Genomic DNA, 13215 nt, shown 5'->3' on the forward strand with positions numbered 1-13215 from the left:
GCAAACCTATGGGGACCTTCCCCATAGGCTAACATTGACTTCGGTAGGTTTTATCTGCCGAAGTAGGGGGTCGAAGTTTTTTTTAAAGCGAAAGTACTTCGACTATCGAATGGTCGAATAGTCGAACGATTTTTCGTTCGATTCGTTCGATTTCGTTCGTATTCGAACGAATTTAACCAATTCGATGGTCGAAGTACCCAAAAAATACTTCGAAATTCGAATTTTTTTCATTCGAATCCTTCACTCGAGCTTAGTGAATCGGCCCCATAGACTTCTGTATCAGACTTCCTGCCTTCAGTTTAAACCTACTTGCCCCGGGCGTGAGCATGCTCAGTTTGCTCCCCCCCCCCCCATTCTCTGCTGTAATCTGAGCCCAGAGCTATAAGTGAGCAGGGAGAGACTTGGGCAGGAAGTGATGTCACACCAAGCTAATACTGCAGCTGCTATCCTAAACAAACAGAGAGCTTCTAGAGCTTTTTACTCAGGTATGGTAAAGCATTCTACTGAATAAATATAACATTCTAGCTTGCACTGTTGCAGCTAATCTATTGGCAATACAATGCCTCTGTAGCTTTCCTTCTCCTTTAAGCCTCAGCCTTCATTCCATTACCCTACTTATGATATTAAGTAAAACGATTATGAATGCTGTTTAAACTATTGTTGTGGGTTAATAGATGGTTACTGACATCCTACAGTAGGGATGGGCTTTTTCAGCTGGTGACCCTCAGTGATATTGTCATAATTCAGTTGATTCTGAAACCAGAAGAGAGACCACCAGCAGTCTGTCTGCATTGCCACCATGCAAGTTTCTATCCCTCCAGTGTTGAACTTGGGTCATTGGGAGACCGGGAGAAAACTCAGTGGGCCTCAGTCTTTATGGACCCAACTGACAAAGCTTGTTCCCTTGCCTTGATCTTATAGCAGCAAATTGAGGATACCAGGACAGAAGCATTCAGGGGTGGTGCGTGTGTGCAGGGAAGAGGGGGGCTAGGTTTGATGGTGGGCACAGGAAAAAGGGCTCTTAGTTAGCACAGAGGGCCATTAAAGTTGCAGTCCCTGTGGATCCCGGATGCTCCAGTCCAACCCTGTATGCATCAAATCACCTATGCAACTAGCTGAATCCAAAGGACTGCACTACTTACCAGGGTACTGGTGGCAGTATTTATAGAGGAGATAAATAGGGACAACTAATCTGACCTTTTTGTGTGCTACCAGAGAATATGCTAGATATACATACTACTAAGCTTAAGGGAAGCAGGCCCTGAATTCCTCCAAGGTTTCTGTGCAAAATATTCTGAAGCTTAAGCAAACATAGGGCGTTTTATACTTAAAAATGTTCATATGTGCATTTCAATTGCCATTGATGGACTTCTCTTGCACCATAGTTTTTCATTTAACATTTTTTTACACTCAGGCCTGGACTGGCAATCTGTGGATTCTGGCAAATGCCAGGGGGGTGCTCTAAGATGCCACAGACAGTCACTATTTATTGGGCTGCTGGTGGGCTGTTTGAGCCTCTTTATCCCTCTGAAATGCCAGGGCCAATTTTGAATCCCAGTCCAATGCTGTTCCTTAAGGTTTTTTTCTTCAAAATATAAGGAAAGGTAGATAGTGTTCTGGGACCCACCAAGTTGTTATAGCATTACATAAATGTCTTTAATAATACATGAGTGTAGGCTATTACAGTACTATAAGATTTTAATTTAGAACAATGTATTGATCAGTGAACTGTATTTCCTGTTCAAAGTAAGGATAAGTGAAGGAAAACAGAAAGGAATATGTTAGCAGTTAAGGACATGTCTGTAAATGGATACTGGGTTTGTTATACATTAGATAGAGCTGTCTGTTATATAATAATAAGTGGACCTACAGTACCAAGGTTTCCTAATCCAGCAACTTTTCTTTACATTATTCCTGCTTTAAAAGGGGTTGTTCACCTTTAAATTAACTTTTAGTTTGATGTAGAGCGCAATAATCTTAGATCATTTACAATTGGTTTTAATTTTTTATTATTAAGGGTTTTTGAGTTATTTACCTTTTTATTCAGCATCTCTTCAGTTAGCAAATTCAGCAATCTGGCTGCAAGGGTTCAAATTACCCTAGCAACCATGCATTGATTTGAATAACTGAATGCGAATGGGGGAGGGATGAGTAATAAAAAGTAGCAATAACAATACATTTGTAGCCTTACAGAGCATATGTTTTTAGATGGGGTCAGTGAACCCCATTTGAAAGCTGGAGTCAGAAGAAGAAGGCAAATAATTAAAAAACTATGAAAAAAAAAATGAAGGCCAATTGAAATATAAATTAGAATTGGCCATTTTACAACATACTAAAAGTTAAAGTGAAGGTGACCCCAACCCTTTAAGATTATCCCATAAATACATTCCCCCACTGATTCACTATAAGTGCTGGTCAGAGGCTGTAAACCACTATGTGAATGTATGTTTAGCATAAGGATTTTAGATTAGCTAATTATATATGAACACATATATGATGAATTAGAGTAGGCAGTTTAAATGGAGCACAGAAATGACGCGAAAAGGGAATCCTTATTTCCATTCTACTCCAATAAAATCTAATTGTCACAAATTAGAGACAAAAGTCACTGTGCTATCTGTTTCCTCCCATGCTTGTGCCTAAGCCCTTGCCAACTATTAAACTGCACATACCTATCTCCTGCTGTAGTGTCTAACACTTAAGAGCATAACAGCTTGTATGTTAGTAAGATATGGCAATTCCCGCACATGACATTTGTTAAAGGGTTTTCTCTTATGTTGCCCGCGCTATCTCTGAGTGTCAGCTGACTGCTTATTCAGCTTTTATGAGGGCCTTTTACAACTTTTACAATGACTATTGATTTGCTATTGTAGGAATAGAAGTGCCGCTGATCTACATTAAACATAAAAACACAGTATTGTGACGCTGGAAAGGGTACACACCATGAATTGTGTTGATCTGTCCAACTTCTATTGTGTCTCCAATAATGAGAGGAAGAGATGACCCATATATATGGAAATGCTGTGTTTATTGTTAGGTCAGGGTAAGACTGTGTGTGGGTTTATGTGCATAGTTTATTGCTGTTACGTAGGTGCATAGTTAATTTAGGTTGAAAAAGTCCATCAAGTGAAACCACCACTGCGGCTATATTCTCATACTGTCAAGACCGCCGGGAGCGCGAGGAGTCGCGTCCGCTCCCGGCGGCGAAGAATTCAAGATGGCGGCGCCCAGTCAACCCACGTGGGTTCCGACGCCGGCGACGTGACGTCAGCGCGGCGCGACGGTCGCAGGCGCGCTGACGCTGGCGCAAGGGCGCCAAATTCAAACATAAAAGGACGCCTGAGACGCCAAGATGGCGCCCGAAAATAGGATTCTGTTCCCTGAGAGTTTCCTGGGTTCCCTTGCTGTTTTCCCTACATATATCTGCCTGATTCCTTGTTGTGACCCTTTGCCTGGACCTGGACTTCGCTGATACTCTGCCTGCTATTGACCCCCTGCCTGGACTTTGGACTTTGATTATATTCTGCCTGCCTTGTGACCTGTTGCCTGAACCCGATTACCCTTTCTGCTTAATCCCTGGATACCACGATCCTGATCCCTCCTGAGGGGCTTCCTCCTAGATCCGGACTACTCCCCAGAGGGGGCTCCCGGCTCCCTGACATTATTTTCGGGCCATGGATCCTTCTGAGGAAGCCACACCTCATGTCGGACGAGCGCTCCGCGGACTGGCATCCCGCATGGAGGACTACGAAAACCAGCAGGTTCGCATTGGGCAAGCACTCGATGTCCTGCTAGCTCAAGTGCCTTCTGAGCCTTCCACTGCTCCACCTACTGGAGATCCCCCCATGGCGGCAGCCCCTACGAACGCAAGCTACCCGACAGGTGAGCCTCGCATTCCACCTCCCCCTCGCTTCAGTGGGGACCCACAAGCCTGCAGGGGGTTTGCCACGCAATGCCAAATTCAATTTGAGTTCCAACCCACACAGTTTCCAAGTGAGCGTTCCAAGGTGGGGTATGTGATGTCTCGATTGGAAGGCAAGCCACTAGAGTGGGCAACGTCTCTTTGGGAGAAGAATTCCCCGCTGACTTTTGATGTTAAAGACTTTCTCCAAGCTTTTCGTTTAATCTTTGATGCTCCAGGTCGGGTTACGAACGCCCCTGCCCGTCTCTTGCAGCTCCGGCAGGGAAGCCGCAGTGTCAATGACTATGCTATAGACTTCCGAACACTGATGGCGGAGACTTCCTGGTGTGATGACGCTTACAAGGCTGTATACTACCAAGGCCTATCCATCCGCATCAAAGATGATCTCGTCTCCAGAGAGACTCCTGACACCCTGGAAGGGCTGATCGCTCTATCCATTAAAGTGGACACTCGTCTCAGAGAGCACCAGGTGGAGAGAGAGCGCAGCAGACGATTTTCTCCCTTGTTGGCCCCTCGCTTTCAAAGGCCGATTCTGCAAACACCCGCTGTTCCTGTGACTCATGTGTCGACGTCCCCCTTGGAGGAACCTATGCAAGTAGGAAAGACTCGCCTCTCCGAGCAGGAAAGACTCCGAAGACGTATGGCAGGTCTCTGTTTATACTGTGGTGGGCATTCCCATTTTGCCAACGCCTGTCCTGCCAAAACCAAGAGTTTTGTACCCCGAGGTATGTCTCAGGTTTCTCATGTAGGGGGCATCACTCGAGGTCCTCTGGAGAAGTATCAAGAAAGTTCACGCAGACTTCTTCTTCCTTTGCAGATTCACCTGGCAAGTAGGTCTATCTTCGAAAGGGCCTTCCTCGACTCCGGAGCGGATGGCAATTTCATGGATGCCTTTTTTGCCGAACGCATGAAGATTCCCCTGCTTCCATTATCTTCACCCCTGCGAATTACCGCCATAGATGACAAACCCCTGGAGTTTGAATTCGTCACAAAGTTCACGGCGGAACTATCTGTACAAGTTGGGGCGCTGCATCAAGAAAAACTTTCATTTTTCATCATCCCCTGTCCTTCTACTCCAGTAATATTGGGTCTTCCGTGGTTACGTCTGCATAACCCCACCATAGACTGGTCCACTGGGCAGATCTCTCGTTGGAGTTTATTTTGCCTGCAACATTGCCTTCCGTCAAAACCCCTCGAGAAGGTGAATGTCTCCTCTGCGGAATTAAAGACTTTGCCCTCCACTTACAAGGGATTTTCCGATGTGTTTTGTAAAAAGTCGGCAGAGTTCCTTCCCCCACATCGCTCCTACGATTGTCCGGTTGAACTCCTGCCAGGAGCTATGCCCCCCAGAGGGCGCACCTACCCTCTCTCTCCTGCTGAGACTACCGCTATGAAGGAGTACATCCAAGAAAATCTCCAGCGGGGGTTTATCCGCCCTTCTACCTCTCCTGCAGGGGCTGGGTTCTTCTTTGTGGAGAAGAAGGACGGAGGCCTTCGGCCTTGTATAGACTATCGGGGTCTGAATAAGATCACCGTGAAAAACAGGTACCCCCTGCCCCTGATTGCCGAGCTCTTTGACCAGCTGAAAGGGGCAAAGATTTTCTCCAAGTTGGATCTCCGGGGGGCCTACAACCTCATTCGCATCCGGGAGGGTGACGAATGGAAGACGGCATTCAACACTCGGGATGGGCACTATGAATATCTCGTTATGCCCTTCGGCCTATGCAATGCCCCTGCCGTCTTCCAGGAGTTTGTTAATGATGTGTTCCGAGATCTCCTAGGAAGGTTCGTAGTCGTATACTTGGACGACATCCTGATCTTTTCCAAGGACCTTGAAAGTCATCGCTCCCAGGTGAAGGAGGTACTCTCTCGTCTGAGGAAGAACTCTCTCTTCGCCAAGTTGGAGAAGTGTGTCTTCGAGGTATCCAAGATCCCCTTCCTAGGATACATTATCTCTCCAGAGGGATTTGAGATGGACCCCGTGAAGGTGTCGGCCATCCAGGAGTGGCCTCTCCCACTGAGTACCAAGGCAATCCAGAGGTTCATCGGATTTGCTAATTATTATCGACAGTTCATCCGGGGGTTCTCTTCCCGCATTTCACCTATCCTGGCCCTCATCCGGAAAGGGGGTAAACCCAGCCTGTGGCCTCAATCCGCCATAGAAGCCTTTCAGTCCTTGAAAGAGGCCTTCACGTCCGCTCCTGTTCTCCGACATCCCAATCCTGCACTACCCTTCTGCATCGAAGTCGATGCTTCTGAAGTCGGAGCCGGAGCTATCCTGTCTCAGAGACACTCCACTGATGGAAAATTGCACCCCTGTGCGTTTTTCTCCAAGAAGTTCTCATCCGCAGAGCAGAACTATGATGTCGGAAATCGAGAACTCTTAGCAGTCAAGCTTGCCCTTGAAGAATGGCGTCACCTCCTGGAGGGCTCTGAAATTCCTGTCCAGATTTTCACTGATCACAAGAATCTGGAGTTTATACAGTCCCTCAAGAGGCTAAATCCCAGACAAGCCAGGTGGGCCCTTTTCTTTTCCCGTTTTAACTTTGTTTTGACTTATCGCCCAGGTTCCAAAAATCTGAAAGCCGATGCCTTGTCTCGTAGCTTCACTCCGGTGGATCGTGACCCTGAGAGGCAGGAGCCAATCATTCCACCAGTCAAGATCATTGCCTCTTTGTATCCCCAATTTGCCGACCAGATTCTGGCTGGGCAGTCCTCGGCTCCTCAAGATACTCCGATTGGCATGGCCTTCGTCCCTCCAGAACTTCGCCTGGCCATCCTGCAACAAACCCACTGCTCCAGACAAGCTGGACATCCTGGTCCGGCCAAGACCCTTGAACTCTTGAGGCGCCTAGTCTGGTGGCCTGATATCCGCAAGGATGTAAAGGACTTTGTGGCTGCTTGTAATGTCTGTGCCACTTCTAAGCCTAGCCATTCCCGCCCCAGCGGGTTGTTACAGCCTTTGCCGGTTCCCTCTCGTCCGTGGACGCACCTCTCTATGGACTTTATTGTCGAACTTCCTCCCTCCGGTGGGAATACTGTGATCTGGGTTGTCATTGACCGCTTCAGCAAAATGGCCCATTTCATCCCTTTGAAGAAGTTACCCTCTGCGGTGGAATTATCCCAACTCTTTATTAAGTACATCTTCCGCCTGCATGGTTTCCCGGTGGAGATCGTCTCCGACAGAGGCACCCAGTTTACCGCCAAGTTCTGGCGTTCTCTATGTAAAGACTTGGGAATAACACTTAAATTTTCATCTGCCTACCACCCGCAGACGAATGGGGCAGCTGAACGTGTGAACCAAGCCTTAGAACAGTTCCTGAGGAACCACGTGTCTCTTTGCCAGGACGATTGGTCTGACCTCCTCCCGTGGGCAGAGTTTGCTCATAATAATGCATGTCATTCCTCCACAGGAAGGTCTCCATTTATGGTGGTGTATGGACAGCACCCTCAAGCCTTTCCTCAGGACTTCGTGTTGTCGGACGTCCCGGCTGCAGATGATCTGACAGCCCATATGCTTGCTATTTGGGCTGCAACCAAGTCTAATCTGGAGAAGTGTGCTCTAGTCCACAAGACTTTCGCGGATCGCCGTAGAAGGCCCTCTCCTCCCTACAAGGTGGGTGATAATGTCTGGCTCTCTTCCAGGAATATTCGCTTGAAGGTGCCATCTCCCAAGTTGGGTCCGAAGTTCCTGGGTCCGTTCCCCATCTTGGAGATAATTAACCCCGTAGCCATCAGACTTCAACTCCCACCAGAGATGAGAATCCCCAACGTGTTCCACGTCTCCCTGGTGAAGCCCACCGTCTCCAACCGTTTCTCTGGTGTCCAATCTCCTCCTCCTGCTGTCTCTGTGGAGGGTCAACAAGAATTCGAGGTGGAGAGAATCCTTGATTCCAGAATCTCCAGAGGGTCCCTTCAGTACCTCATCCATTGGAAGGGCTTTGGCCCCGAAGAATGCTCTTGGGAGGGACATCGTGATGTGCATGCTCCTCGTTTGGTAAGAGACTTCCACTCCAAGTTTCCCCAGAAACCAAGTCCCGGTGGTCCTGAGGCCCCCCGTGAGGGGGGGGGTACTGTCAAGACCGCCGGGAGCGCGAGGAGTCGCGTCCGCTCCCGGCGGCGAAGAATTCAAGATGGCGGCGCCCAGTCAACCCACGTGGGTTCCGACGCCGGCGACGTGACGTCAGCGCGGCGCGACGGTCGCAGGCGCGCTGACGCTGGCGCAAGGGCGCCAAATTCAAACATAAAAGGACGCCTGAGACGCCAAGATGGCGCCCGAAAATAGGATTCTGTTCCCTGAGAGTTTCCTGGGTTCCCTTGCTGTTTTCCCTACATATATCTGCCTGATTCCTTGTTGTGACCCTTTGCCTGGACCTGGACTTCGCTGATACTCTGCCTGCTATTGACCCCCTGCCTGGACTTTGGACTTTGATTATATTCTGCCTGCCTTGTGACCTGTTGCCTGAACCCGATTACCCTTTCTGCTTAATCCCTGGATACCACGATCCTGATCCCTCCTGAGGGGCTTCCTCCTAGATCCGGACTACTCCCCAGAGGGGGCTCCCGGCTCCCTGACACATACTTCTACAGACCTACAGTATCTATACACTCATTTATATAAACTGTATATACCAATACCTACGCTATCTAACTGTAGATCTTACAACTCCGTTAGCCTCGAATGTAATAATATTTATTTGCTAATGGGGTTGTAAGATTTCTGTTGAAGAAATCATCTATGTAACTTCAGTTTTTGCCTTGTATGATTTGAGACAGCATGCAGCACTGATTACAATGTAGGACTAGGACAGGGGTCCCCAACCTTTTTACCTGTCAGCCATGTTCAAATGTAAAAAGAGTTGAGGAGCAACCAGTCCCTGGGGATGCCAAAAAAGGGCTGTGATTGGCTATTTGATAGCCCTTATGTAGACTGGCAGCCTACAGAAGGTTATGTTTGGCAGTTTGCCTGGTTTTTATGCAACCAAAATTTGCCTTCAAGCCTGGAATTCAAAAATAAGCACCTGCTTTAGGGCCAACATCCAAAGGGTTGGGGATCACTTTGCTAGGATAAGGCAGTAAGGGGCATCTGTCACATGATCCAATGTTCTATAGCTCCCTCTGATGTTTGCATGCTATGCATTGTGACATAAAGTGTCGGAGCACAGAGAAATAGTACCTTGCCACATTTGGTCATAAGTCATCACTGTCTCAAAATTACAACCATCCCCCTACATTGACAGGAACAAAGTTTCTTTTTGGATTTATTATTCACTTTACAAGGTGATAACCTCTCAACGGGTAGTGTCAGTGAAAGGCTATAGCGGGATGTTTCTGTCATTTTGGTTTAAAAAACCCAGCACTCAGAATAGCTCAAACAGCAGTGTGGGCCTTTACCCTAAAGATGGTCATATAAATGCCAGAATAAGCTGCTAACTCTGCCCCTTCTGAGTGAATCCCTGATAGGCTCATTTATAAACCAACTACCTGACCAATACCTATAGTGCAAATTAAAAAATTGCAAGGTATTGGCCCCTGGCTGCAGCCTCTCCAGATGGCTCTGCATAAACCCAGGATTATTATTATATTTTTGGTTGAGGGGTCAAGGATGGGGTGGAGGGGGGATGATCTACTCATGCCAAGGTAATGCCTACAGAGGAGACAGATAAGGGCGATATCATTAGCAATCACTTGTTCTATAATGTAAGAGCTGATTCATACAGCCTTGCTGTACATGCACCTATAGTCAAAGGGGTATATTTATCAAAGAGTGAAGTTAGAGATCACACAGTCCTCTAGAGTGAAATACCGCCGCTCTCTCCATTTATTTCTATGGGATTTTTAAAGGCGTATTGATCAAATGGTGAAAGTGAAAGTTCATCCTTTCATAAATACGCCTTTAAAAGACATGAATGGAGAGAGCGGCTGTATTTCACTCTAGAGGTCTGTGTGATCTCTAACTTCACTCCTTGATAAATATACCCATTAGAGTCGCCCATATTTAATAAAAATGCATACGTTGAATACACACAGATGTTAACTGGGGATGCATTTTTATATTAAAAAAGATTTCATAAATAAAATATTTTACATACAATAAACACACCACACGATTGATCTGGGGATCCAGAAATATTCCGTGACTAGTTGGCGTGGCTGGTAATATTTCATTTTTACTACCTTGAGGTACCAATAAAATACAACGTGAAAGTCACCCTTCAAGCCTCCCTGTTCAGTTTCACACGCACTGACTTACTGCTCTCAGCAAAACCAGTGAAGCCTGTTCCGCAGTTAAAGCAGCTCACCTAAGGGAAGGGAGGCTCTGCAGGTCGACATTCACATGCAAAGTAAACAAAACATAAAGCCATTGTTGGAGTTCACCAAGTTCTCTGTTTTTGAATGTTTAAGCTATAAAGCCATAAAGTCTAGTTAATAGCAGTTACCATCTGTTATAATCCCAGCTGTTTCCCACCCCAACGTTTAACATAGACTTTGTGCTTTTCCTGATAAGTATAATGTATAATATTATGAGATGTCATTGATTTTAAAGGAGTTATATGCTACCTCTAAGAAGTAACAATCATTTCTTGGCAAATTATGGTTCATTTCTTTATGCAAGTGAAGTGTGCAAGGTTCAATTATTGGTCTTCTTCAATGGAATCAATGGGGAGACGGACTTTTGTGCAAAATTTTGTGCAAAATAAATTCTAAAACCAAACCTATCCTTCTGTCTATAGAAGTTAAATAAGATATCAACGCAAATTTAATAGGCCTTATTTACTAATGGTGCCTTTACGAGGGCGAATAAGCCCCATTACCTGCTGAAAATTATAGTTTTGTGAATTGAAGTGCAGCTAGAATTAGGGATGCACCGAATCCAGAATTCGGTTCGGGATTCGGCCGGGATTTGCCAGGATATGGCCTTTTTCAGCAGGATTCGGATTTGGCCGAATCCTTCTGCCCGGCCGAACCGAATCCGATCCCTAATTTGCATATGCAAATTAGGGGCGGGTAGGGAAATCACGTGACTTTTTGTCAGAAAACAAGGAAGTAAAAAATGTTTTCCCCTTCCCATCCCTAATTTGCATATGCAAATTAGGGTTCGGATTCGGTTCAGTATTCGGCCGAATCTTTCACAAAGGTTTCGGGGGTTCAGCCGAATCCAAAATAGTGGATTCGGTGCATCCCTAGCTAGAATGTTCAGAAATTGCTTCTATATCCATAGCTATTTATACATAAACAACAGTTAGATCTAAACATTACGTATTTTAGAGAAGAGGAATTCCCAAATTGTATGTATCACCTTTTATATAGTGAATAAAGTTATATATATATATATATATATATATATATATATATATATATATATATATATATATATATATATAAAATTTTATAAATTACTAAGGCAGAGGCACGAGGCAGAGTCATGGAACTCCGTGGTGACTTCTAACATCCTTATATTTTGCAACAGGGGGTAATTTATTTAATATAATACACAAGTTTCAGTGAGTCATGTCATGTGACAGAAATGACATCACTAAGCTCCGATTAAAAATGATGACATCAATAAGCACCATTTATGAGGATATTCATGGCTCTTGTGTGACATTTCCCAAAATATTTTATAATAATAATGATTATAGCCTGGAAATTAGCAGCTGCAGTATTCAGTTGTAAGCAAATGATTTGATTATGGGGACAAGACCTTCCCTAGTAACCTTCTCTTTCCTGAGAAAACATTTGCATCATGAAATATTAACCGGCTGTATTAAGATTATTTACAGCAAACAAACCACACTGGCACGCAGACAGGTGGCTGTTAGAGTAATGGCCTAAAGCAAACTGCTCCTATACGTGCTCCATTTAAAGTACCAAATCCTGTACATACTGTATCCACCTCACCAATTCTGTCATATCACAATCTGCCTCCTGAAAATATAGTTGGTTTATGCCGTCTAATTGACTTCATTAGTGAATTTTTTTTTTTATTTTATAGAGTTTTACTTTAGGGAATACCATATACGGAGTAAGGGATTACCTTCCTATCATTTTACATGAGTTACACAATAAATTACAAGATCATAGATATTGTGCTTAGAATATACCTCCACTGTTTATATATCCCTGTATGTTTGTTGGCAATCCCATATAGAATTGTAATCTATAAACTTGTACTTGGAAACCTGTTAACCAGAAAGCTCCGAATTATGGAAAGGCTGACTCCCATAGACTCTATTTTATCCATAAAATCCAAATTTTTAAAAATGATTTCCTTTTTCTCTGTAATAATAAAACAGTAGCTTGTACTTGATCCCAACTAAGATATAATGAATCCTAATTGGAAGCAAAACCAGCCTATGGGGTTTGTTTCTAGACTAAGGGGGTTATTTTTCTCAATATTTTATGCCACAAACTCAGATCAAATCCTCTTGGGTTTTTTACGCTTATTTATTATTACATTTACCTGACAATTTTCTTTGCGGGAAAAAACAGATTTTCGTGATTTTTCCGGATTTTTTCATCCGAAAACATCGGGGTATTGCACAAAACCCAGTGCACATGAAAAACCATTGGGACCTCTTCCGTTGACTTATATGCAACCTCGACAGGTCTGAGATGCCGGATTTTCAGATTCAGACTTTTCCATCATCGGGGTTTAATACATTCCGAAAAATTCTTGATTTTGTTTTACAAAACCGGACGAGTTAAACGGAATTTATTAAACCCCGAGGAAGGAAAAGTGTGAATCTGAAAAAACAAATTTTTCGTGATTTTTGTATAACCTCCTTAGGGTATGAAGATTAGAGAAAGATCTGTTATCCAGAAACCCCCAGGTCTCAAGCATTCTGGATAACAGGTCCCATACCTGTATATGCAAACATTGATTTTAGATCTCTTACTGAGCCAATATCTAATGGCAGCACAACGTTAATTATGGTCCCAGATAGTGATGATTTCTTACTCGGTTATGTGACTTTACTTTGATTTCTATATCAATGAGAAAACACTAACTTGTTTTATGAATATTTTATGCAGATTTTGGGAGCCAAACCCCAGCTGCCTGCAGGAGATGATGCTGATGAAGTGGCAGATGATACCAATCGAAGGAATGCTAAGCTGTACATGGTAAGAATATATGTTGGAAAGCTAACACTTCTTGGACATTTCTAATGGAATTATTAATAGAAAAGTGACAAATATCTGTTCGCAAAAGATATTATTTCTTGCAATGAGAATACAGAGTCATGACATAACTGCAAACAATGATAATCCCCAGCTATAAATAACGATGT

The 13215-nt window shown here is 44.5% G+C and overlaps 1 protein-coding gene across 1 annotated transcript in view; it reads left to right on the forward strand.

Moving 5' to 3' along the window:
* Positions 1-13215, forward strand: part of scin.L (scinderin L homeolog) — an 89835-nt gene that overhangs the window by 27317 nt on the left and 49303 nt on the right. The window contains 1 exon segment of the mRNA NM_001092620.1: positions 12959-13048. Coding sequence (NP_001086089.1) covers positions 12959-13048 — 90 coding nt within the window.

Source organism: Xenopus laevis, chromosome 6L (genome assembly GCF_017654675.1).
Source record: "Xenopus laevis strain J_2021 chromosome 6L, Xenopus_laevis_v10.1, whole genome shotgun sequence".
Taxonomy (NCBI): Eukaryota; Metazoa; Chordata; class Amphibia; order Anura; family Pipidae; genus Xenopus; species Xenopus laevis.